We start from the raw sequence: 25,856 nt of genomic DNA on the forward strand, positions 1-25,856 counted from the left end.
TGTGCGCTGTCTGTCCGCCAGCCGGCGCTGTTGTCCACCAGCTGGCACTGTTACACTACACTTGCGACCTCTGGTGACGCTGTTGCGGATGATGCGGCGGGGTGCTGTCAGCCTTCTCGCGGCCCCACACGGTTGCGGCAACGAAGTTCAACGACGAAGTTCGTAAGGGACGACATCGCGAAGGAAACCAACCGTAACGTCGCCATGCAGAAACAACAAGCCTGGCAACAAAGGTCCTCCTCAGGGCCAGACGAACCGATCCATCGGACCCCTTGGTTCGTCCTTGCCAGCGACATGTTGAGGGCCTATCCCGAGCGGAGACAGATGTCCTCGCAAAGATCCTTACACCTTTAACCTGCCGCTCTGAATCCATGCGAAAGACGCTGCGGTGGCAGCAGGTGCGCAAGCATCAGCTCGCAATCAACAACTCAACACGCTCGTCAACAACAACAACAATGCCACTGAATCGGAATGTTTTATTTAGACTTGGGGAGGAATCCGATGAGCTGTGAAGCTCTTTTCACACATGTCCAGCCTGGGCGGATCAGCAGGTAACGCTGTGTGTCGCCTTAAAAGGAAGAATGTGTAACAAGGCAACGTGTCTGGGTAATGTGGCCCTCCTTCATAGCACACTAACGATGTAGCTTCAAACGCAGCACCTCCGATTAGCGTACGTATGGTGCGAAAGAAGTTCAACATACACAACGGACAGCTCTGTCAGTCGGAATTGTGATTATTGGCGCAGGTGCCAGCGCGGCTTAAATGTGTGGATTGAAGGGGCATCGCAACGAGCGCAAACAACAACCAAACGGCTCTCATCCGTTCACATGTTGGCGTTGTTCTCTGCTCTGACACTCGTGAGACAAGGACACGGAAGAAGCTGCTGTGTACGGTGAAGGCCAATCGGCTTCAAAGACTATGCCGTGAATTATTATCATCAGAGCGCGTTTGTTTCCATGTTCGCCACAAGTACCGTGTTTGGTTGATGTGAGTGGTTCGCACTTGAGTCCTTGCAAAGGGTTTCTATTTGGCGTTTGAACATCTTAACACAACTCCTGTTCTATTGCCAGAAGGGGTAAAACATTTTCTTATTTTTCAGACTCTTATCTTGTCGACTCACACCTCAGCTGCTTTGCAATTGACTGCCACGACACCCATGTGACTCTCTGCTCGTGAGAAAACAAACTTTAAATTGACTTTCAGGCGCGTGCTCCCCACGTAGCAGGCTGCCGTGAAGACGCTCAAGTGGGCGCCACCGTCGCGAGATGTTAACTACCTCGCCTGGTGTACAGGAGGTCGTGGGTTCGATCCCAACCCTGACGCCTGCTGCTGTATATTTGGAGTTTGCGCGTCTCTCTTTCTCTCCCCGTGGTCGCGTGGATTTTTCTCCAGGTCCTCCGGTGTTTCCCTCCACATTTAGAATCAACGTGCTTTTAGGGTATTTGGCTGCTATAAATGTCCACATTCTGAGCCACTTCGTTGAGCTGTCATTTGTGGCCAGATCGCTTCTGATAAAGAGCTACACAGCTCAGTGGGCCTTACCTGGTCAAATAAAAATGTGTTTATAGTTTAAATAGAGATTAAAAAGTATGGCAGCTACACAGAAACGAGTATGGCAGTCACGCAGATGCCAACGTTGGTCCAACGTTGGTTGACGTTGAGCCATGGAACGTGTGACGACTCAATGTCCCACAATGCCTCGGTGGCCGATATGTCGCTATCCTTCCCCGCACCTCCGATTAGCGCGGTTGACTACGTACGGCGCGAAAGAAGTTCAACATACATCGTGTTGTTGGCTATTACAGTACGCTGCACGAATGTGAATAGGCCTAGTGCTGAGCGAGAGACATGTCTGGATTGGTCAACGGTGGAAAACCAGGGACAGAGCTGATGCTGCAATGCGTTAGGAGTAAGGGGGAGCGGCCGTTACACCCGCCATGCCACGCCGTGCCGAGCCATGCCGTGCCACGCCATGCCGAGCCGTGCCGTGCCGTGCCATGCGGTCGCGCCGCGTCTATGCGAGGGGCCGGGCCACGGCGGTGTAGGCCGCTTCGATTTCGCTGTCGGCCGGGCACGTGTCGGTGAACTCGGGCTGCGCGCACGCGTGCTTGAGGTACCGCGCAATCCCCGTGAACTGCGCGGGGATCTCCATTCCCTTGAACTTCCTCAGGACGACCTGCACGAGCACAGAGACAATGAGAATAAGATGTGTTTAGTTTTTATATCGTGGAGGAATCAGATGAATTGTCCAGTCGGGGCACGGGGTCAGAACGTTACAGGAACAAATAGTACAACAACACGATGGGAGTGGAAAGCATAGGAAAGGTAAAAAAAAATCACACAAAAGCATACAAATAAAACTCGACCATTTTTATTTCACCACGTGAAGTTCGCTGAGCTTTTGACTTATTTTTCAGAAGTGACCTGGCCACAAATGATAGCTCATCAAAGTGTCCTATCATGTCGACATTTATAGAAGCAAAATCATCTCAATTATCACGTTCATAAGTGTGGAGGAAAAACCGGAGGACGTGGAAAAAAAAATCCACGCGACCACGGGGAGAACATTCAAAGTCCAGATACACAGCAGCAGGCGTCAGGGCCGGGGTCAAACCCCCGACCTCCTGCACACCAGGCGAGGAAGATCCCATCTCGCCACCGTGGTGCCCATTACATTTCTAAAGTATATAAGTTGAATTAGCAGCCGTACATCAATTGCCGAGCTTGAAGAAGGCAGTAAAACAGCAAAAACAGTTCCACTCCAACCACTAGTCCTATCAGAGTGAGAGAGGTTGTGTCAAGCGCTAGAAACTGACTCATGTACGATCTAAATTTCGATTTAAAGCTTTCGTGACTGTAGGGATTCATCTTCTTGGTTCTCTTGGTAAAGTCACATAGAATGGAAATAATAGAATAAAATAAATATATGCTAAATTCCTCTTGATATGCAAATTATTGTGTCAAGGCGCTCTTCCCCCTCCAACCCAGCTTAAATAGACGCTCCAAGCCTGGGGTGTTTCATTCAGACTCTGTCTTCTCGACAGACCTGTTCTTCACCTGAGGACGGCTGCTTGCGTTGTGGCCAAAACGTCGTCAGAATAATTTTATTATGTTTTTTTTTCCATTCCACGTGACTTTACCGAAAGAACCAAAAAGATCATGTACGATCTGTTAAAGGCTACGGGGGAGGGGACCTTGTGCGTGCGTGCGAGCGTGCGAGCCGCGTGTCCCCGTGCCGCCCGACCTGCACGGTGTACAGCTTGGGCAGCAGGTTGCAGTCGGCGAGCGTGAGCCGCTCTCCGTCCAGGAAACTGCGCGTGGATCTCGTGCCGGGCGTCCCGTCCTCGCCCTCCACCGCCTCCTCGTCCGGCAGCGGAGTCGCGAGGAAGTCGTCCAGGCGGCCCAGCGCCTTCAGCAGCGCCTTCTCCAGCGCTGCAAAGCCAAACGACAAAGAAGACAAAGATTTCTCCCGGAGAGCCTCCAACGGACTGCGAGGGCAAGTGCGGTTAGCGAGCAGCACCTATGAAGGCCGGCACGGCACGCGAGGGGGGGTGGGTGACCAGCACCACGCCCGGCCACCTTTGTCTGTCCCCAGTGGCGATGTTTACACACCGCACCAGGCACTCATTTTGAGGTTGAGTCGACCTAGGGGAGGCCCAGGGATGGTTCAGATAATCGTCATTGGTTTTGGCCGTGAGCGGGAATTGAACCCGGGTGGCCAGGTTCGTAGCGCAGCGTAGCGCTGACCACTGCACCACCGCTAACCGCTGCACCACCGCTCTCCACACACAGACAAATATCCCCCGTCTAGCCTTAACACACACACACGTGCACACACATACACGTGCACACAAACACACGTGCACGCGCACACACACGTGCACATACACGTGCACATACACACACACACGTGCACATGCACACACACGTGCACACACACACACATGTACGTACACAGACAGCACCGGGTTACATTTGATGGGGTGGGGGGGGGGTGTTATAGATTTGGTGGGCACCTCTTTATGTGTTCAATGTTACATTTCTCCCCTTGAGTGTTTTACCACCACCCATGATGCCCCATGCCAAACACTCCATTGATATCCCCTTTGTGATTCAAGTTTGTAAATGATGGGAAAACCCCATCATCATAACAGAATAACAGTGCAGGCGAGATAACAATGAGTAAAACAATCACGTAAATGTCCACAAAGCACACAGCCATTGTGCATCATGCAAACGAGCCACAGGAAGTTGAAAGACACAGAGACACGTGGACACAGAGACAGGGAGACACGTGGACACGGAAACAGGGAGACACGGGAACAGGGAGACACAGAGACACGTGGACACAGGGACAGGAAGACACAGAGCCACGTGGACAGAGTTCCACTCACCGTCATTGTTGGCGCTGCTCGTGTTCTTGATGAACGCAGAAAACTTGGCAAAGACGTCGCTCCCAGCTGTGTTTGACTCGGGGTTGTTGGCTACCAGCTTTGGGTACCTACAGCACACGAGCGAAACTTACGTTAGTCCACAACCCACAGACCAGCCAGCAACTCAGTCTCTCAGTCAGCTGCCCAAATCACGTAACTATCCACTCAATCACTCGGCCAACCTTGCAATCACTGAGCCAACTCAATCACTTAGCTATCCACTCAATCACTCAGCCACCCAACCACACAGCAAACCGCTCAATCACTCAGCCGATCAAATAAACCAATCGATTTCTCAGCCATCACCCAGCCAACCACCCAATCACCGAACCAACCACCCAACTAACCACCGAATCACATAGCAAACCAAGCCAAGCAACAACTCAAACCCCAACCTCCAATTAGCACGGTTAGCTACGTGCGGTGCGAAAGAAGTTCAACATACATACATACATGAAGTTCAACATACATACATGAAGTTCAACATACATACATGTTAGTCATGGCCACGTACATACAAAATGTCGCTTCTAAAATGTCTACCCCACTCAAGTCAGATGTTTACGCCTTTCCCTCTTCTTCACTGCTCCATGAAAGCATTTGTTTTGGGGGGATGGGGGGAATATGCAACTCCTTCACGAGCCATTAGCTGCAGTAGTAATACGCACAGCTGGCGTGCAGACACGTGCTGGACGCAGCCTGTGTTTGTATTTACCTGTGGGCCTTGTGAGCAACACGGCGCACAACGCCCGCAGTAGGCCTGTGAAACGTCGCAGGCCAAGCCGGGCAACGAGCAGATCAGGTGCCGAGTCGCCCTGCGGTGCACGAGAGGTCATCTACCACCAGGCGTCATCTACCACCAGGGGTCATCTACCACCAGGAGTCATCTACCACGGGGGGTCATCTACCACCAGGGGTCATCTACCACCAGGGGTCATCTACCACGGGGGTCATCTACCACGGGGGGTCATCTACCACGGGGGGTCATCTACCACCAGGGGTCATCTACCACGAGGGGTCATCTACCACGAGGGGTCATCTACCACGGGAGGTAATCTATCACCAGTGGTCATCTACCACCAGGGGTCATCTACCACGAGGGGGTCCCATAGATATGGATCTAGGGGGGTCCCAAGTGTGAGGGCAATCGTCCTAATTGTGCCCTCACCCATCCCTCACCCCTCCCTCACCCTACCCCTCCATTCCTCACCACACCCCTCCCTCACCCACCCTCACCCAACCCCTCCCCCACCCCACCCTTCCTTCACCCTACCCCTCCGTCCACCTCTCCCTCACCGCACCCCTCCCTCGCCTCTTCCTCCCTCACCCCACCCCTCACTCTCATCCAACCCCTCCCTCACCCCACCTCACCGCTCACACCTCCCTCACCATCAACCGCTGATGCCCTGCCCGCGACTAAGCGCAGGTCCTCCCACACAGATGGAACTCTTCCAGGAATTGTCTTCCCGAGTTCCGAGAATCTCCTCACGGACATCGTGGGTGGCCATGGAGATACAGCGAGACGGCTTCCTTGCCTTGCGCATTCTCCTCGGGCTTGCTTCAGCACCGCCCGAGACCACCACGTGACCACCACTCCCACGTGACCACCACTCCCACGTGAACACCACTCCCACGAGACCACCACTCCCACGAGACCACCACGTGACCACCACTCCCACGTGACCACCACTCCCACGTGAACACCACTCCCACGAGACCACCACTCCCACGAGACCACCACGTGACCACCACTCCCACGAGACCAACATTCCCACGTGACCACCACTCCCACGTGACCACCACTCCCACAAGACCACCACTCCCACGTGACCACCATTCCCACGAGACCACCACTCCCACGTGGCCATCATTCCCACGTGACCACCATTCCCACGAGACCACCACTCCCACGTGACCACCATTCTCACGAGACCACCACTCCCACGTGACCACCACTCCCACGAGACCACCACTCCCACGTGACCACCACTCCCACGTGACCACCATTCTCACGAGACCACCACTCCCACGTGACCACCATTCTCACGAGACCACCACTCCCACGTGACCACCACTCCCACGAGACCACCACTCCCACGTGACCACCACTCCCACGTGACCACCATTCTCACGAGACCACCACTCCCATGTGACCACCATTCTCACGAGACCACCACTCCCACGTGACCACCACTCCAACGAGACCACCATTCCCACGTGACCACCACTCCCACGTGACCACCACTCCCACGAGACCACCACTCCCACGTGACCACCACTCCCACGAGACCACGATTCCCACGTGACCACCACTCCCACGTGACCACGATTCCCACGTGACCACCACTCCCACGAGACCACCACTCCCACGTGACCACCACTCCCACGTGACCACCATTCCCACGTGACCACCACTCCCACGTGACCACGATTCCCACGAGACCACCACTCCCACGTGACCACCACTCCCACGAGACTACCATTCCCACGTGACCACCACTCCCACGAGACCACCACTCCCACGTGACCACCACTCCCACGAGACCACCACTCCCACGTGACCACCACTCCCACGAGACCACCATTCCCACGTGACCACCACTCCCACGAGACCACCATTCCCACGTGACCACCACTCCCACGAGACCACCACTCCCACGTGACCACCACTCCCACGAGACCACCACTCCCACGTGACCACAACTCCCACTGGACCACCACTCCCACGTGACCACCACTCCCACGAGACCACCACTCCCACGTGACCACCACTCCCACGAGACCACCACTCCCACGTGACCACCATTCCCACGTGACCACCACTCCCACGTGACCACCATTCTCACGAGACCACCACTCCCACGTGACCACCATTCTCACGAGACCACCACTCCCACGTGACCACCACTCCCACGAGACCACCACTCCCACGTGACCACCATTCCCACGAGACCACCACTCCCACGTGACCACCATTCTCACGAGACCACCACTCCCACGTGACCACCACTCCCACGTGACCACCATTCCCACGTGACCACCACTCCCACGTGACCACCACTCCCACGAGACCACCACTCCCACGTGACCACCACTCCCACGTGACCACCACTCTCACGTGACCACCACTCCCACGTGACCACCACTCCCACGTGACCACCACTCTCACGTGACCACCACTCCCACGTGACCACCATTCCCACGGACTGGTGAACGTTCTCATTTACGTCGGCCATTCGTGACACTCGGCGGGTGAGCCGAGACTTTTGGGAAATGTTTCCACGAATCGAAACTCGAAACAATCAAAACTTTAGAAGGGAAACTTGAACTTCCTCTCGTTGTTGCACGCGTGTGTGCGTGTGTGTTGCTTTCTGACGGGGAGCAGCAGCGCAGCGGTTAGCGCACAGCCCTACGAACCCGGCGACCCGAGTTGGAAACCCACTCACAGTCCACATGGGTGATCTCAGAAGCGGTCCTGAAATGAGTAACCGGTGCGGTGCGTAAACATCGCCACTGGGAGACAAAGGCGGCTGGGCGTGGTGCTGTCCACCCACCCCTTCTGTGCCGTGCCGGCCTTCACGTGTGCTCGCCTAACAGCACTTGCCCCAAAAGTCTCTTAAGGCTATACAGGGGGAGTCTTCGGCTGCAGAAAAAAACCACACGGGCGTTCTGAGGATATCATTTGGGCATGTTCTGGCCCAGCGTGAACCCTCTCCGAAACTTGACGATGTTGGGGCTGATGCTAAATCAGTCGCCGGGTTTACAGCAGCCGCGCTACAAAGTAGGGGAAACGACTGCATAATAAATATTTACACAACGCGAGAAGAGTAAGCTTGCCGTGGCCTCTATTGGAATCGCGAGGCTGCCACGGTAGCGGTGTCACGAGCGGTCAGCGGCACGCCGCACAAGCGGTCCGAGAGAGATCGCCAGTCCCATCTCCCGCCGCGGCAAGATTCTAAATCCCCACGCGGACTCTGTCCACGCGGCAGTGTGGGTGCACGTGGGTCGCGCTACGGTTAGTTTAGTGGCAGGTCCGCGTGTGGTGAGGTGAAGAGCGAGCGCTCCCACCTCGTCCAAGCCGTCTGGCCTGCGTATAAGAGGCGGGCAAATGGTCTTAGGGGGCCCTCTCTAGAGTTCGCATGGAACGGCCCTTCCATTTAAATGAAAACAAAAACATTATAGAAGGCAAAGCCCACTGAGCTATGTAGCTCTTTTCAGAAGCGACCTGGCCACAAATGATAGCTCAACGAAGTGGCTTATCGCGTGGAAATGTACAGCAGCCAAATGCTCTAAAGGCGTGACGTTGATTCTAAATGTGGAGGGGGGAAAACCGGAGGGTCTGGAGAAAAATCAACGCGGCCACGGGGAGAGAGAACTCGCGAACTCCAAATACACAGCAGGCGTCAGGGTCGGGATCGAGCCCACGACCTCCTGCGCACCAGGCGAGGGAGTTAACATCTCCTAGCCATCCTGGCGCGTTATGCCAGCCGCACAGAGACACAGAGGCTGCTGCTGCTATTCCGTTGTGTGATAATGCCTCTTTACAAATACTCCTTGACGAGATCGCCAAGGTATTGTGGACCATTTGTGGCGAGCGCTTTGCGTGCAATGAGTGCAACCGGAAGCCAATGCAGCTCGGCGAGCATTGAACGGACACGGCTCATATCTACGCGGTACGGGTCACAACACGTGCCAGAGCATGTTGCACCACCACAGGGCTGAGTTCATATCTCGCTCGTAGCTGCGAATAGAACCGGGGGTCCGGCGGTCTCACAGCGGCGCGTGCCAACAATGTGGCTATGAAAACACGCACTGTGAGAATACAACCATGCAGCAATCACTCCCGTTGCTGTGGCGGTCGGCTCGCCTTCCTGTCTGCGACGAAATCTCTCACGTGAACTGAGCGCGGTGCCAGACACCGGTGGTGCTCCTCAGGCGCGGACTCCCTCACCCGCCTGCCCAGCAGCAGAGGGGACCCCGGCTTCGTTCGACTTCCCGTGAAGGAGAGCGGACGGCACCTCAAACGAGTCGGCGCGCCATCCGCCTCACGAGCCGAAGTCGAGGGATGTGACCTCCAAAGTGGTGCCGCGGTGGCTATGAGATGTTAACTACCTCGCCTGGTGTACAGGAGATCGGGGGTTTGATCCCGACCCTGATGCCTGCTGTGTATTTTAGAGTTTGCGTGTCTCCTCTCTCCCGGTGGTCGCGTGGATTTTTTTCTTTGGGTCCTCCGGGTTTTTCCTCCACATTTAGAATCACCGTCACGCGTTTAGAGTAATTGGCTACACGTGAGTTACCACGTGATGATAAGCTACTTATTTGTGCTATCATTTGTGGCCAGGTCGCTTCTGAAAAAAATATCTCTGTCAGCTCAGAGGGCCTTACCCGTGGAACCCATCGCATCGACTTGCCCACCGAGATTTGTTGCAGGAGACTCACTCACGCCACCGCTCAGCATCCCGGCAAGCCACGGGGTACATCGCCAACACGTCACGTCCCACTGCCGTCGGCTTACACGAAAGGAGAAGTGCTACGGCACAGACGCAATTCCTGACCGCCGCAGCAGCAGCAGCAGCTGCGGGGCGAACCCATTCCTCTGACCGCCCGCAAGCAGACACGCATGTGAACTGCTCGTCTGCTTGGAAACGCTCTTCCTTTCGATATTAAGAAGCCACTTGAGATTGACAAACTCATTTCTTTAGAACACAGCCTTTTGTGTTTAGTTTGTTGTCCTTCCCCCGCACCTCCGGTTAGCACGGTTGGCTACGAGCGGTGCAAAAGAAGTTCAACATACAGACATGACCTATCCACTGCTAGATGTAGGCCTCCCCCAAATCGTCGCCTTCTCACGCGGTCCTGCGACACAACGATCGATCTCGCACCTGCACACGAGCTGATTTCACCGCTCCGTCTCCCGTGGGGGCCGTACTCCCAGACGCGTACCGCCCCTTGGCTACGTCTCCATGACTATTCTAGATCATCCACAAACCCTCCAGCAGCACGTCGTGCCCAGGCCCGCTTGCTCTTCTGAATTGTTTGGATGATGTCCATTGTTAGCCGTGCTTCTGAGCCGTGTGCCAAGAGCAAACCAGCGCGCACTGATTAAATCTGTCTTCCCGGCGTATTATTCCACGTTGTTTGCGCTTATCGAATTAAAAAAATAACGCCGTTTGTATCGAGTAGCGCCATGTACGCCACTGCATCGCACACCATTGCGTCATCCGCTACACACAGAGGCGGCGTGGAGATGATTTTCCCCCGCGCCTCCGATTATCACGGTTGGCTACGTCCAACATAGGGAGCACGTGTCCACCCAGTGAGAGTGTTCACAACGTGTGCGCGCAAACCCGAGTACCCAGAGAACCCCACAGGTGCGAGGCGGCAACACTTCTATCCCATGCAGATGGAACAGACGGATATGAGTCCACACGTCGCTGTACCCCATTCTCCACCGCCACCGCCGCCACCACCACCACCACCGCCACCACCACCACCACCACCGCCACCACCGCCACCGCCGCCACCACCACCGCCACCAGCACCGTCACCACCACCACCACCGCCGTCACCACTACCGCCGCCACCACCACTACCACCGCCACCACCGCCACCACCACCACCATCGCCGCCACCACCACCACCGCCACCACCATCGCCGCCACCACCACCACCAGCACCGTCACCACCGCCGCCACCACCACCACCGCCACCACCGCCACCACCACCGCCACCACCACCAGCACCGTCACCACCACCGCCACCACCACCGCCACCACCACCACCACCACCACCGCCACTACCACCACCACCGCCACCACCACCACCGCCACCACCGCCACCACCACCGCCACCACCACCAGCACCGTCACCACCACCGCCACCACCACCGCCACCACCACCGCCACTACCACCACCACCACCGCCACCACCACCACCACCACCGCCACCACCACCACCAGCCAGGGTTGATGGATCACACACAGATGGGCCGTGCAACTCCCTTCCCGTGGGCGTCGAGGAGGAGCGCGAATGTCGTGCGGTGCCGTGGTGAAATTTGACGTCATCATCGTCGTCGTTGTTGTTGTTGATATGCCACGTCGGTTGTTTGTGTTGTATGAACCTGACTTGACCACGCTGCTCAGTGAGGATTGGGGCAGTGGGGGACGCGGGGCTCAAGCCGCTGAGATGTCACTCCCCACGGCTAGCCACGCCTGGGAATCTAACTCAGGTTGCTGGGTTTTATAGCGTAGTGTGCTAACCGCAGCGCCACCCCTCCTGACCTTCATTGAATAAAAATGATGCGTAAGCACATTCCCACACACAGATTTATCTGTTTCTTGGACGGTGAAGTGTCACCGTGATGCACCGTTGGGCGACATTAGGATGCGTTTGTCACCGGACACGTCGTTTTTTCCCGAAACGTCCGCGGCGTGTGGGCGACACGCGTGCCTGAACCATTGTTGTTCCACCCGCGTTAACAACCACCCGCTTCCCGGTGTTCCGGACTCTGGGGGACGACACCGACTTCCTGCCGCCGGAGCCGGCCGCGGCGGAGCAGATGCCTCCTCGCAGCCTCTGGGCCTGGTGAGCGATCGGGGGTCTCACCGCAAGCCCCTTGCCCCGGCGCGGTGTTCGCGCGTGGAATCTCCCTCCCTCCCTCGCTCCCTACCTCTCTCGCTGTGCTCTCCCATCCGATCACGACACGGCTAAAGTGTCCCTTCCTGCCCGGGTTATGTCTTCACGGATTAGCGCGCTTGGCTACGTACGGTGCGAAAGAAGTTCAACGTACGTACATATTAGCCCAGCCTCGCGCCACATGTATGTTGAACTTCTTTCGTACCGTACGTAGCCACCGTGTGTCGCCAACCGTGCGATACGAGGCTGTGTGAGGCTACGGTCTCGATGTTTGCCGCGCGGAAATGGACGCGGTATTTTCAATGCTCATGGCTGCGATTTTCAAAAACGAAGTCAAAACCCAAATCTGCGAGTGTGTTGGGGCTTTTGTTTGCTCAGTCGCCTCCGGCTGGGCTGAGGGCGTCAATGCGCGAACTTCTGTCTCACGAGCGAGAAGCTGCCCGGGGCCAAGCCCAGGATGCCCACCGTGACGCCCCGGTCTGCCCACTCGAGGATGCAGACCACCGCGGCGCGCGGCGCTTCCAGATGCGCTTCTGCGACCGTCTGGAACGCTCTTGCTTCCAATATCAGGAAGCCACTGGGAGCTATGATGCACTTTTAAATCATCGTCTAGGTTGAAAGCTCATTTCTTAGGACTGCTTTAGGAAGGCCTTTCATGCAGCTGTGGATAGACCGTGGCACACGCAAGTGAACACTCTGCGTTTAATGGAGAGTGCGATGTCTCTCTCTCATCATCATCACGGTGGCTAGGAGATGTTAACCACCTCGCCTGGAATACAGGAGGTTGTGGGTTCGATCCCGACCCCTTGGCACCTGCTGTATATTTGGAGTTTGAATGTATGTCTCTCTCCCCGAGTCTTCTGGGTTTTCCCTCCACATTTAGTAACGTGTGCCTAGATTATTTGTCTGCCATGAATTTCCACGTGATGAGCGACTTCGTTGAGCTATCATTTATGGCCAGGTCGCTTCTATAAAAATAAAAAAAAAATTGATAGTTTAGTTTAGTTACGTACCATTCCGATAAAACAACATAACCTTGCACACCAGGTGAACTTTGGCCAAGGTCTCCACGAAGTAACAACAGCACGTGGCTTTTGCCAACAATCAATTATTAATATCGTAAAACAAGCGCACGCCACGGGCGAAGAGCATACACCCTTAGAGGGAGGAAATCAATGTGGGGTAATAAACGGCAGTGCCAAGCCAGTCCATTAAGTGAGCCTCCTCTGCTTGTCGATTAAAATGTATTAAAACCAAAACCGTAGACCGTCAGACGAACTCATTATCCACTGGTTTAACATGTTGGCTTTCGGTACCAATATCATCCATAATACAGGTTTTTTTTGGGTTAGATCGCGTAAATATATAAATGTGTCGTTAAACCCACCACCACCCGACACAGCTCGGCACAAATTAACCACGACACCTCGCTGATCTCGTCAAGGAGCACAAACCATCATCACGTCAACTCCTCCGGTGGTCATCATCATAGCAGTAGCAGCAGCGGCAGCGGCAGCATCATCAGCAGCAGCAGCAGCATCATCAGCAGCAGCGGCAGCAGCAGCTCTTGGCTGCTGCCATCACACAAAGGCGGTGGTCACCGCATCGCGCGGCGCTTTCAGATGCGCTTCCGCGGCCGTCTGGAAAGCTCTTCCCTTCCGGTACTGTATTAGGAAGCTACTGGAGCTATGAACTTTTTAAATTTAGATTGAAAACTCATTTCTTGAGAACTCCTTTTTGTGTTAATTGTTTTTGTCCTTCCTCGCACCTCCGGTTAGCACGTTTGGCTACGTACGGTGCGAAAGAAGTTCAACATACAAACATGAAGTTTTACATACATGTTAGCCATGGCCAGGGATAGAACCGACGCCCGCTGGTTTGCAAATCCAGTGTGTCAACCGCTACGCCACGGCGGCATCCCATGGATATTTGTATATAGACATCACTCAGCATCGCCTTGCATCTGCGTGGAATATCATCCTCTTGCGAGAAGCAGCGGACAGAGCAGGGAAAACCTCCACCAGCAGCGTAACATTGATGTGATGATTGGATAGTGTTGTATGGATCACAGTGATGACGATGATGGTGGCGATGAATGAATAATGACGTATGAATGATGCTAATTATGATAGTGGTGGCGATGAATGGATATTGACGTATGGATATGATGATGGTGGTGGTGATAAATAGATAATGATGTATGGATGATGATGATGATCATGGTGGTGGTGGTGATAAATAGATAATGATGTATGGATAACGACGATGATGATGGTGGTGGTGATAAATAGATAATGATGTATGGGTGATGATGATGACAATGATGGTGACGATGTATGGATGATTGTGTATGCATGATGATGATGGTGATGGTGACGATGTATGGATGATTGTGTATGCATGATGATGATGGTGATGGTGACGATGATGGTGACGGTGACAATGTATGGATGATTGTGTATGCATGGGGACCTCTCACCTTGGAGGACACAGCACATCCTCGAGAAACTCCTCGATCTTGATGGTGTCCGTCTTGACTCCCCCGTTGTAGGTGAGGAAGGGGGGCTGGGTGCCTGGAGCGAGCTTTGCGAGACTGGCCGGCTTCCTGGCACCACACGGACAGCGTCAGCGCAGCGGCGTTAACGCAGCGCGACGAGATCGCGCGCGGGGAGTTTGGCGCGCGCTCGAGTGACTTAGAAACAACGTGAGACTGGGATGTGTCTCGCCACCTGAAAATGAACCGACATTTAATTTCATCGGCCCTTGGTCGCTTAAGCAAGCGAGTGGCAGCTCTGAGAATGAAAGTAACTCGCTGGAATTGTACGCAGAGAACATTGCTCCCAGTGGCAGGGCGGGTGGGAAGATGCTGCTCCCGAATGTGTGGAGTGGAGGTCATTTGAAGGGATCTCAGAGGTAACTCTGTGTTGTCCGCCTCCTTTGGCCACACGTGTGACGCGTCCCATCAGCCACGCGGCCTTCTGGGAGTGCATTTTGCAGCGGCATCAGTTTGATCCAAGTGATCGCCGGAGCCGTTTCGACGTTGCGAGTCTCATCAGCAGAGCCAGGCCTGGGTCACTGATGCTGCTCAGTTGCCTGACGTCATGGGCAAGAGCCCTCCCCGAAGACCGTGAACCCGTCCAGCGAAAGTTAGAAAACTTTTTCAACAAATAAACATTCCGCACTGCGATGGTTCAGAAGGCCCACAGAGCGATGAACTAAAACTCCGTGAGATTTTGTCTGCAAAATGAAACAGGCTTCCATCTGCTAATTCAATAAATAATTGCCCACAATGCACCACCGCGGCGTGTAATGGAGTCGTATTGCTGCGACTTCTGTGTCGCAGCTCCGATCGTCCGGCACTCGCTCCCTCGTCTCTCGCTGCGTCAGCGACGTTCTCCTGCGGGAGTCTCCAGACGTCTCCCTCTCTCTTTGACGAATTCTCTGGTGCCTCTCAATGTCCATTTTAAGTTAAATTGTGCACGTCATGAAAGTGGTCGACTAGAATGGTCTCACCAGATGAAGCCCACCGAGCCATCAGCTCTTTATCAGAGGCGACCTGGCCACACATTGTAGCTTATCGAAGTGGCTTATATCACCATTTGGGAATCTACAGGAGCAGCCACATAATCTAAATCGCAGGTTTCTAAATGTGGAGGGTAAAAACCGAAGGAAGCCGGAGAACAATCCACGCGACCACGGGGAGAGAGAGAACTCGCGAACTCCAAATACACAGCAGGCGTCACGGTCGGGATCGAACCCACGACCTCCTGCGCACCAGGCGAGGGATGTAACATCTCCTAGCCACTGTGGCCCCCCAATGAATGAATAATGAACGAATAGTGAATGAATAATGAATGAATGTACCTGCGTGGGTCGACGAGGACGATCTTGAACTCGGCTTTCTTGAGGCACAGCAGCATGAAGAGGCGCTGCGAGAAGGGGCAGTTCCCGATGCGTTCTCCGTCGGTGCCGGCCTGAGAACGCACACAGACAAAGACCCCCCGTATAGCCTTTAACAGACTGCTGGGACAAGTGCCTTTAGCGAGTAGCGGCACCTTGAGAAGGTTGGACGGGCGCACGTCACACCTGGCCGCCTCCGTCTCCCCAGCGCTGATGTTTACACACTGCACCAGGTAGCCATTTGAGGCTGAGTCGACCTAAGGGAGGGCTATGACCAGTTCGAATATCCGCTCCCCTGTGAATACACACACCACCGACTACACCGACCACATTAAGGCGCAGCCCCTGCAATTTCTTGCTGACGCCACTGCTCGTGAAAAGGGTCTTCATTGGAGGGTGGCCCAGAGAGTTCCCTCCAGAGTGTATTTGGCCTGCTCTTCCACACAGGCGAGATGCCTCGGCAGAGGAGGGAGCGCCTACACTTGACCCCAGCACCCACGACCTGCCGACCATGGACTGTGCTGCACCCACGGGTGGACAGGCACGGGGCGAGCACTCGAGAAACTTGCGCCGTTGTTGCCACTGCCGCGCCGGGAGGTCGACTCAGCGACCTCGCGAGCGCCGCGTGCCGCTCGCCGTGGCACCAGCGTGGCAGCAGCCGCCGGACAGAGCCACGATATTCCTGGGAGGCTCAACAGGGGCACGTGGTGAGCGGGGGGCAGCCTCTGCGACTCTCACATAGCCCGACCCCCACGTGCAGTGGCCTCCTCCTAGCCGCTGCTGATGTATGTACAGGGACGCCTCGACTTACAAACGAGTTAGGTTCCAGAGGTCTGTTCGTAAGTCGATTTGTTCGTAAGTCCAACTTGAATTCCGTCGATTACAAACGTACTCTTTGGGTCTTTCGGTGAAGTCACGTAGATAGAACAATAATAGATCACGACGTTTCGATCGCAACACAGGCGATCGTCTTCAGGTGAGAGATCACAAACAAATCAAGTTTCAGATGCTGTCTTTCCGACAGACCTGTTCTTCACCTGAGGATGGCTGCTTGCGTTGTGGCCGAAACGTCGTGAGAATTGCATTTTATTATGCTTTATATTTTTATTATTTCATTATTTCCCTTCTACGTGACTTTACCGAAAGAACCAAGAAGATGAATCCCTGCAGTCACGAAAGAAGCTTTACATCGAGATTTAAATCAAGATGACGAACGTGCTGTACGGCGTGTACACTCAACACGGGAAATGCCTTTAAAAGTTGAATAATCGCCTGTAGATGTAGATTCCACTGGTTCTTCGTGTCCTGCAGATGTAGATGCCACCACCACCATCTATTGCACGGCGGTTGAACTCACGATTCTCGGTCCGGACAGGCAACCGGACATACGGACAGGTTTGTTCGTATCTCTGAAAGTTCGATAGTCGAACGTTCGTAAGTAGAGGGGTCCCTGTATGTATGCTGAACTTCTTTCGCACCGCACGCACCCAACCGCGCGAATTGGAGGCGATGTTGTGCCTCTCTGCTGCTCTCAGGGCCCCGGCAACTCATCCGCCAACTCGGCTCACTGCTCAGGTGGTGGAGTCCGAGGACAGACAAGATGTTAACCGAGTGCCACAAAGTGGCATCACCACCACTTAGTGGCAAATGGCAGTTGTTGTTGTTGTGCTTGCTAGCCCCTCTATGTTAGCCAACCCGGCGTTCAACGGCGACAAACCCCGTTTTATGACAGTCTCATCATGATCGGCATTCCTTTTTAAAGTTAGAACGTCCTAGATTCCGCTGCGATGGAGGGGTAACCACTCCCTGGACAAACACTGCGATTTGACCAAAGTCAACACGACAATGACGCCGTTTGTTTTTATTTAATCCCCAGCGCGAGCAGATCCACAGTCACCCACGCGTGACGCATTCCGCCCTCGTACACACCGGGCAGGCCACGTGCCACCATTTCCACTGCGGATCAAACCCAGACATGTCTCAGCCGGTACCGCGTCTTATCAAGAACCTGCAGTCGAGTATTATAAAGTCCAACACGAGATCTCGGGTACAAATAATTTACCGGCATCTGAACACAGGTGCCAATTCCCTACCAGGTGCCCCCCCCCCAAGTGCATAGATGAGTGAAATGCCGAGTGAGTGGGGTGGGTAAGCGAGCGAGCGGATGTGAGTTACTGAGTAACCGGACCAATGAATCGGTGATTGAGTGGGTGAGGTAGTGAGTGAGTGAGCGGTAGGGTTGCCACCTTTTGCACAATAGACCAAACACAGACATATTTATCTGTGTGAAACTTCCATTGCACCATACATAGCCAACCGCGCTAATTAGAGGTGCTGTGTTGTTTTACGGTAATAAAGTCGGGCTCAATACCGGTACTAGATCATGGTATTAATGAATTCCTGCCTGCCTGAACACGGATGCCAATTCCCAGTCTGTACCAGGTGAAACCAAGACACGTGGCAATCGCAGCACGTGCCTCAATATAAAGTCGCGCATGGCAAAGGTCAAAAGGTTAAATTCGTTTCTTGTGCAAGTGAGTGCGGGGGCTGGGACTCATCTCCCTGAGCCAGTGGTGGCAATTCCCCATCCCGATGCTGGAGGTGAGTCTGTCCGTAGATTGAACATAATTAACATCTCGCGGTGGAGCTCTCATGAATTATTATCAGCCGTGGGGGAGCTGAGTCGGCTCGCGGCCGGGATTTGAACTCAAGATTTCGACTCGAGCACGCGCCCCAGTTCCATCACGACTCAAGCGCGCTCCATGTACAGCTGTTTTGTCGGGAGAGGGAGGGGGGGCAGTTATTTGACCATACTTCACCACGCTCGCCAGTAGTGTGGGTTGGTGAACGTGGGGAGCATTTAATATTAGGGCTGCCACCTTTTCCCGCTGCAGACCAAACCCGGACGACATCTCTAAGTCAGCACTGGGTCTGTGGTGAGAGAGGGTGCAGGACGCGACTGTCACTGGGTCTGTGGTGGGAGAGGGTGCAGCACGTGACTGTCACTGGGTCTGTGGTGAGAGAGGGTGCAGCACGTGACTGTGTCATGAAGTTCAACAAGGCAATGACGACACCAGATCTCGCACACAGATTGGCATCGGTTCGAATGTAAACTGGGCAGGTGTCGACCCTCGAGTATAGATGTACAGTACAACGATGGATGTTATGCACTGCCCTGTGCTCCCCACCGCATATTCCACGCAGCAGCCATCACGTGTCTATGAATGCAGCACTTCTTTCTCACCGTACGTAGCAAGCCGTGTTAATCGGAGGTGTGGGGGAAGGACAACAAACTGAACACAAAAATCAGTTCCATAGAAATGGGATTTCAATCTAGATTAAAATCGCCTAGCTCCAGTGGCTTCCTTATAGCAGAAGAGCTTTCCAGACGGCCGCACAAGCGCATCCGAAAGCGCCGTCTTCGTTCGATGGCGCAGCCAAAAGCCGCCGCCGCTGCCGCTGCGAGGATGACCACCGGGGGAGTTCGCGTGATGATGGTTTATGCCCCTTGACGAGATCGGCAGCGAGGTGTTGTGCTTCAGTTGTGGCGAGCACTTTGTGTGCGTGCAACGACCTTCCGTCACGTTTCATTCATCTGGCGGTGAGGGCGAGGAGGTCATTCGGAGCACGGCTAACATCGGTGGCGAGTCGCTTCCGTACCAGTTGAGTGTTTCTATATCGCCACCCTCTATGCCCACTTCACACAAGTCTGCGCTGACCGAGCGAGGTGGAAGTTTGGCACAATATCCCGCAGGACCCACACGGCCCTGGGGAGGCCGCATGCAGCAGCGAATGGACGCGCACCTGTGCAGGTGTGCAGGTGTGCACAGGTGCGCAGGTGTGCGCAGGTGTGCAGGTGCGCGTGCCGTATCCTGCCGTATGCGCCTCTGGGCTTTCCTCGCACCCACAGTCGGAATATGTATTTGTATTGGAGGAATCCGACGAGCTGTAAAGCTATTTTTTCACAACCAACACCACACAGAACTGTCGTTCAAACAAAATTGGCCAAACATTGTGGTGCAGGACCCTGCTGAAGCACGGGAGAAAATCCTTGGCACATGCAACGCTTTCTGTCCTTGGCCATGTGCACTGCACTTTATTTAATCAACGGAATGGAGCGCTGTCAGGATAAAACACCTCTGTTGTGTTTGCTGCCTTGCCTAAGCTTGCGACATCGGACGTATTATATAATGAAGCTACAATTCATATTTAGGGACTTGCTCACCATTTTCTCCAATTTGCATTCCTATCGTCGTCGTCGTTGTCGTTGTTGTTGCATTTGCTGTTGTAACTTTGCAGATTCCGTGCCCATGCCGGACATCTGTACAACAAGCGCTTCGTAGCTCATCGGATTCCCCCTCCCCAAGTCTAAATAAACATTCCGATTGTTCTTCTTGGTTCTTTCGGTAAAGGCACGTAGAAGGGAAATAATAAAATAATACAAATGAAACATAATAAAATACAATTCTCACGACGTTTCGGCCACAACACAAGCAGCCGTCCTCAGGTGAAGAACAGTTCTGTCGGAAAGACAGCGTCTGAATGAACAGGTTCATTGTATTTTATGATGTTTAATTTTAATTATTTTATTATTTCCCTTCTACGTGACTTTACCGAAAGAACCAAGAAGATGAATCCCTGCAGTCACGAAAGCTTTAAATCGGAAAATTCCGATTGTTTATGTACAATATGGGTTTCTAAAGCGATCGCTTGTGTCCGCACGTCTGGGCGAACCACTTTGATAGACGTGGCCGCTGTTTGTTTAAAATCTACGGCGAAGGCGACTCCACATCGTGCCATCTCGGCGTTCGTTACCGTGACCCCCAACGCCGTCGCTGCTGACGAGAGAGTCGGATGGACGCGACTAACTCGAGTTCGTTGCAGTGAAAGTTTTAAAAATGTCTTGAGACTTGGTTGGTTAGAGCTTGGAGCAGGCCGACGGGCTCTGCTCGTGCTGACACGACGCTGCTGGAAGCGGCGACTCGTGCCGAGGGCACGCGCGGCCCACGTGGCGTCCTGTCGGGAATACTCGGAGGGGGCTTCAGTCTGCGGAGAGATGGATACGCGGGGCAGACCACCGCCTGCCATGTTTGTTTGTTGTAGTACAGAGTTAGACTGATGGCCTTAATCTAAGTTGTCTTGTGGTTGTTGTTGGTTGTTTGACTTGCATCCCACTGGGATTTGTGCACACAGCGTTGGTGTACCGGTGGTTTTTTCTGCAATATTTAGCTGTCTTTTCTTGGATTTTCTGTTTGCACTCAGTCACATATTCACTTTAAGATGTTTTTTATTCATGTTTTTGTTTTTTGTTTGTTGCGGTTGCACCCGATTCAAGAGCCGAATGGCTCACAGGGCTACACCTAATACATGAACTTGAACTTGAACCTGCCTGCTGACTCCTCGAAACGTGGCATGCGTCTCTGTGCGCTGCTGATGTCGCTGATGCCACTAAGACTGCTGCTGCTGCTCTTGATGCTACTGTTTCTAAATCTTGACTTAGAGCTTTCGTGACTGCACGAATTCATATTCTTTGGGGTCTTTCGGTAAAGTCACGTAGATCATGTTTTTGTTATTTTCTTTGAACCTATCTACGTGACTTTACCGAAAGACCCAATGAATATGAGCTACTGATGTTGTCATTGCTGCTGTTATTGCTGCTACTGCTACAATCGCTACACTTGCTGCTGCTGCTATTGCCACTGCTATTGCTGCTACAATAGCTACTCTTGCTGCTGCTGCAGTTGCTACTGTTGCTGCTACAATCGCTACTCTTGCTGCTGCTATTGCTACTGCTGCAGCTGCTGCTACAATCGCTACTCTTGCTGCTGCTGCTGCTTCTGTTGCAATCGCAGCTGCTGCTACAGCTCTCGCAACTGCTGCTCTTGGTGCAGAAGGAAGTTGCTGCTGATTTTATCTCGGAGTGCGTTATGAAGCCAGGAAACGGGCCCTCCCTTACGTTACAATTACACCAGAATACACAAGTATTTATATGCATGTACTTTTTTGCCGAACCTAATCGGCGACACGGTGTTTAAACGAGTTGAAAGCGTTTGGAAAATCAATAGCATGCATGAATATATATACGGACTTTATAAAACATAATGTAATAAAGGACAAAGCTCCCCCGTGTAGCCTTAATGGACTGTTGGGGCAAGTGCTGTTAGCGAGCACCTATGAAGGTCGGCACGGCACACGAGGGGGTGGGTGGCCAACACCACGCCCGGCCGCCTTTGTCTTCCCAGTGGCGATATTTACATATCGCACCAGGTACTCATTTGAGGCTGAATCGACCTAGGGGAGGCCCAGGACCGGTTCGGATAACCGTCACTGATGGTGTTGTCCACATCTATGTGACCACGATACAGTACAACCATAGTAGACCACACGGTTGGGGCTTGTGCTGTTAGCGAGCACCTATTAAGGTCGGAAGGGCGCACGGCCTGAGTGTTGTGGCCTAGCGCCACTCCCGGCCGCCTTTGTCTCCCCAGTGATAATGTTCACGCACCGCATCACCCGCGTAGTCGTTTTAGGCCGAGCAGACGTAGACGAGACCCAACACACGTCGACATCCAGTCTATTGTACTGTACCGCGAGGCACACAACGGATGGGGTCCCTAGCCGGGATTGGAACCAGGGAGGCGAATGCGCGAACCACCCCGCTCCCACCGCTGCACGTGGACTTCACCACCACACGAGCCTTCCCACTGCACATGGACTCCACCACCACACGAGCCTTCCACTGCATGTGGACTCCACCACCACACGAGCCACGCCGCTGCACGTGGACTCCACAACTACACGTGGCATCCCCACACTCCAACATGACACACATTGACAACCACAGTGTGGGGGGGGGGGGGGGGCACGGAGTGGGTGGGCTTAGTGGACCTGCGCGGTGTGGCTGACGTATCTTCACGCACCCCCTGGGACCCTGCGGACCCCCTGGGACCCTGCGGACCCCAGATTATTCCCCCGTATGGGACCCCCCCCCACACCCCCACCTCCGCCGGGGGTGACCTGCAGACTTCGCGGACGCACGTGTCGCGACTTGTCTCATCATCCACGACTTATCTCATCATCCACATCTCTCATCATCCACATCTCTCATCAAGGCTGTAGCCATGGAGTCAACATGGGGGGGGGGGGGGGACCAAATCTTCCAGGGGGTCTGGGGGTCCCAACCCAGAAAAATATCTAAATTAGAAAACTCATTTCCTGCCTAAAATATAAAAAAATGCACAACGCATGAGATGGACTTTTTTTTTTTTTTTTTTACCATAATGTCTAATAGTGTATTGTATTACTTTGCTCTGTTTTTACTTTTTTACCATTTGTATGTAATGGCAGAGATTGGGGATGAATAAAGTACAACCATAACCACAAGCATATACACAGAAATCTACGCATTTATTTATATGAAGACAAGTCCAGATATTGTGGCCAAGATTTAGAAAAAAAATGTATTTACATAGCATAGCAATTATTTTTTTCATAGCAATATATTGGGGGCGGGGGCATTTTGAGCATATTTGAATATTGGGGGGGATGTGTCCCCCCTAATATATATTATAATTACGGCCTTGTGTCTCATCATCATCCACGACGTCTCATCATCATCCACGACGTCTCATCATCATCCACGACTCGTCTCATCATCATCCACATGTCTCATCATCATCCACGACCTGTCGTCTCACCTTCACGAAGAGTTCGATCACAGGGGCTCGCTCCCGAGACATCTCCGCTGCTGCTGCTGATGACTCCGTTATTCCCGTCTCCCTGCTGCTTCTGCCGCTGCGTCTCCTCACACTGCCCCTCCTCCTGGGGCTTACTTCCTCTTTTTGTTGACGGTGCCGCTCTCGCTTCTGCTCCTCCTACTGCTGCTGCCACTTCTCCTGCTGCTGCTTCTCCTACTGCTGCTCCTTCTACTGCTGCTACTGCTGCTCCTCCTACTGCTGCTGCTCCTTCTCCTGCTGCCACTCCTGCTGCTGCAGCCACTTCTCCTGCTGCTGCTCCTCCTACTGCTGCTGCTGCTCCTTCTACTGCTGCTACTGCTGCTCCTCCTACTGCTACTGCTCCTTCTCCTGCTACTGCTGCTGCCACTTCTCCTGCTGCTGCTCCTCCTACTGCTGCTGCTGCTCCTTCTACTGCTGCTACTGCTGCTCCTCCTACTGCTACTGCTCCTTCTCCTGCTACTGCTGCTGCCACTTCTCCTGCTGCTGCTCCTCCTACTGCTGCTGCTCCTTCTCCTGCTCCTGCTGCTGCTGCCACTCCTGCTGATGTTGATTCTGCTGCTTCTCCCGATGCGTCTACTGCTGCTGCTGCCGCTGCTGCTGCTGCCGCCTGTGACGTGAGCCGAGAGATGCCTCCCGGTGCGCGCCCCCCGCATCCTGCAGCCCCCACCCCCCGCGGGCTTCCTCCAAGTGGCTCGCACGGAGCGGAGTGGTGGCGCAGTGCTTAGCGCGGCTGTGCGACGAACCTGCGACGGCCCAGTTCGATTCTTGGCCACGGCTAACGTCGGGTGACATGTTTGGGACTGGGTCTGCCCCCCCTTCTCCTCCTCACTCACCAACCCGCATTGACCAGCGTGTTGAAGTATGGTCAAACTCCCCCCCCATCCCGCCATGATCAACCTGCCTCATTCATGGTTTGAGAAAAGCTGGATTTTTATTTAAAACATATTTACGTTAAGACTGAGGCTCAGGATTGCACAGCACTTCGATGTGGTGTTTCTGCGTTGTCGCGTGGTCGTTCGGCATGTTGTCCGACGTTTCGCGCCACGTGCTGGGAATTCAGTTCGCTGAAGAAGTGGCAGCAAGTCGAGAACACGTGGCGCATTGGGATGTCCGGCCAACTCCATTGGCGGGTGCACAGCGCGCGCGCGTGTGTGTGTGTGCGTGTGAAGAGCGCGCGTAAGAGGGGATAACACTGGGACGAGTCCGGACATACTTGCTGTACTGCCTCCTGGGGGCGCCTCGCTGCTGCAGGCGCGTGTATGTATGTTGAACTTCTTTCGCATCGTACGTAGCCAACCGGTGGTGCGGAGGGAAGCACAACAAACCGAACACAAAAAAAATGCGGGTGTCTCAGAATCTCATGATCATCCACCAACCCTCATCGCAGCGCCAGTTACTTACCCAGCAGAGCCACTCCCGAGTCTCAGGACGCAACCTTTGAAGAGGGTCCTGCATTGTTGATACTTGATACAGCAATCGTGCTGTGACGGTTCCACATGAAGACGGAAGCTTGTGTTGCCTCCGAAACGTCGTGATTTTTAATTTTACTTTTATTAATTTAAATTTTATTTTTACCTACGTGACTTTACCGAAAAAACCTAAGAGTATTGTGGGGGGTGTTGTGGCCAGCGCCTCCCTGTGGGAGTCTGTCGTGGTGTGCGGTACGGGGCTGACGGAGAAGCCCGCCACGCGTGCGAGGACGCAGCCAGAACAACATCTCGGGGACTCGGCTCGCAACCCTCGTCGCTGCACTGCCACCTGCCGGCCTTCTGGCGTCCCTTGGGTCGCTGGCGTTCCTCTGCTGTGTTCGCCCGTCGGCGTTCACTGGCCTCGCACTGGTGAGACAAAGGCCGCAAATAGTGGCTGTCTCTGGTGGAGGATAATCAGTTCCAAAGCCAACGCGCATATTGTCGGAAAATGTTTAACGCGACCAACATGATACGTAACACATGTGTTTTGGGTTAGATCGCGTAAATATATAAACGCTGTGTCGTTAAACCCGCCACCACCCGACACAGCCAATTAGTAAGGTTTGTCACGTAAACAGAACGTGCCAATTGTTGTAAATGTTGGGGCTTTGCTCTCCAATACACCAGTTAGTGCTGTACTAGTGACGAATTGGCACGTTCTGTATACGTGACGACACCTTACT

General features: G+C 53.9%; 1 protein-coding gene across 1 annotated transcript; it reads right to left on the reverse strand.

Moving 5' to 3' along the window:
• LOC133354737 (chloride intracellular channel protein 5-like) lies at window positions 1–24,265 on the reverse strand. The gene is made up of 6 exons (XM_061571802.1): window positions 23,666–24,265; window positions 15,933–16,042; window positions 14,548–14,673; window positions 4,395–4,501; window positions 3,245–3,432; window positions 1–2,176 (listed from the first exon to the last, which is right to left on the reverse strand). The coding sequence occupies exons 1-6, from the start codon at window positions 23,705–23,707 to the stop codon at window positions 2,015–2,017; spliced, it is 735 nt and encodes a 244-aa protein (XP_061427786.1). The 5' UTR covers window positions 23,708–24,265; the 3' UTR covers window positions 1–2,014.
• Window positions 24,266–25,856: the final 1,591 nt, after the last annotated feature.

This window comes from Lethenteron reissneri, chromosome 48 (assembly GCF_015708825.2).
Source record: "Lethenteron reissneri isolate LAM-NWPU_2019-01 chromosome 48, ASM1570882v1, whole genome shotgun sequence".
Lineage (NCBI taxonomy): Eukaryota > Metazoa > Chordata > Hyperoartia > Petromyzontiformes > Petromyzontidae > Lethenteron > Lethenteron reissneri.

Excerpts from the sequence above, each read along its gene's own strand:
- LOC133354737 (XM_061571802.1), bottom strand. The coding sequence starts at position 23,707 with ATGTCTCGGGAGCGAGCCCCTGTGATCGAACTCTTCGTGAAG. Across the intron at positions 4,502-14,547 it reads GATGTGCTGTGTCCTCCAAG|GTACCCAAAGCTGGTAGCCA; the intron begins GTGAGAGGTCCC and ends CGTGTGCTGTAG. Across the intron at positions 3,433-4,394 it reads GAGCAGCGCCAACAATGACG|CGCTGGAGAAGGCGCTGCTG; the intron begins GTGAGTGGAACT and ends TTGGCTTTGCAG.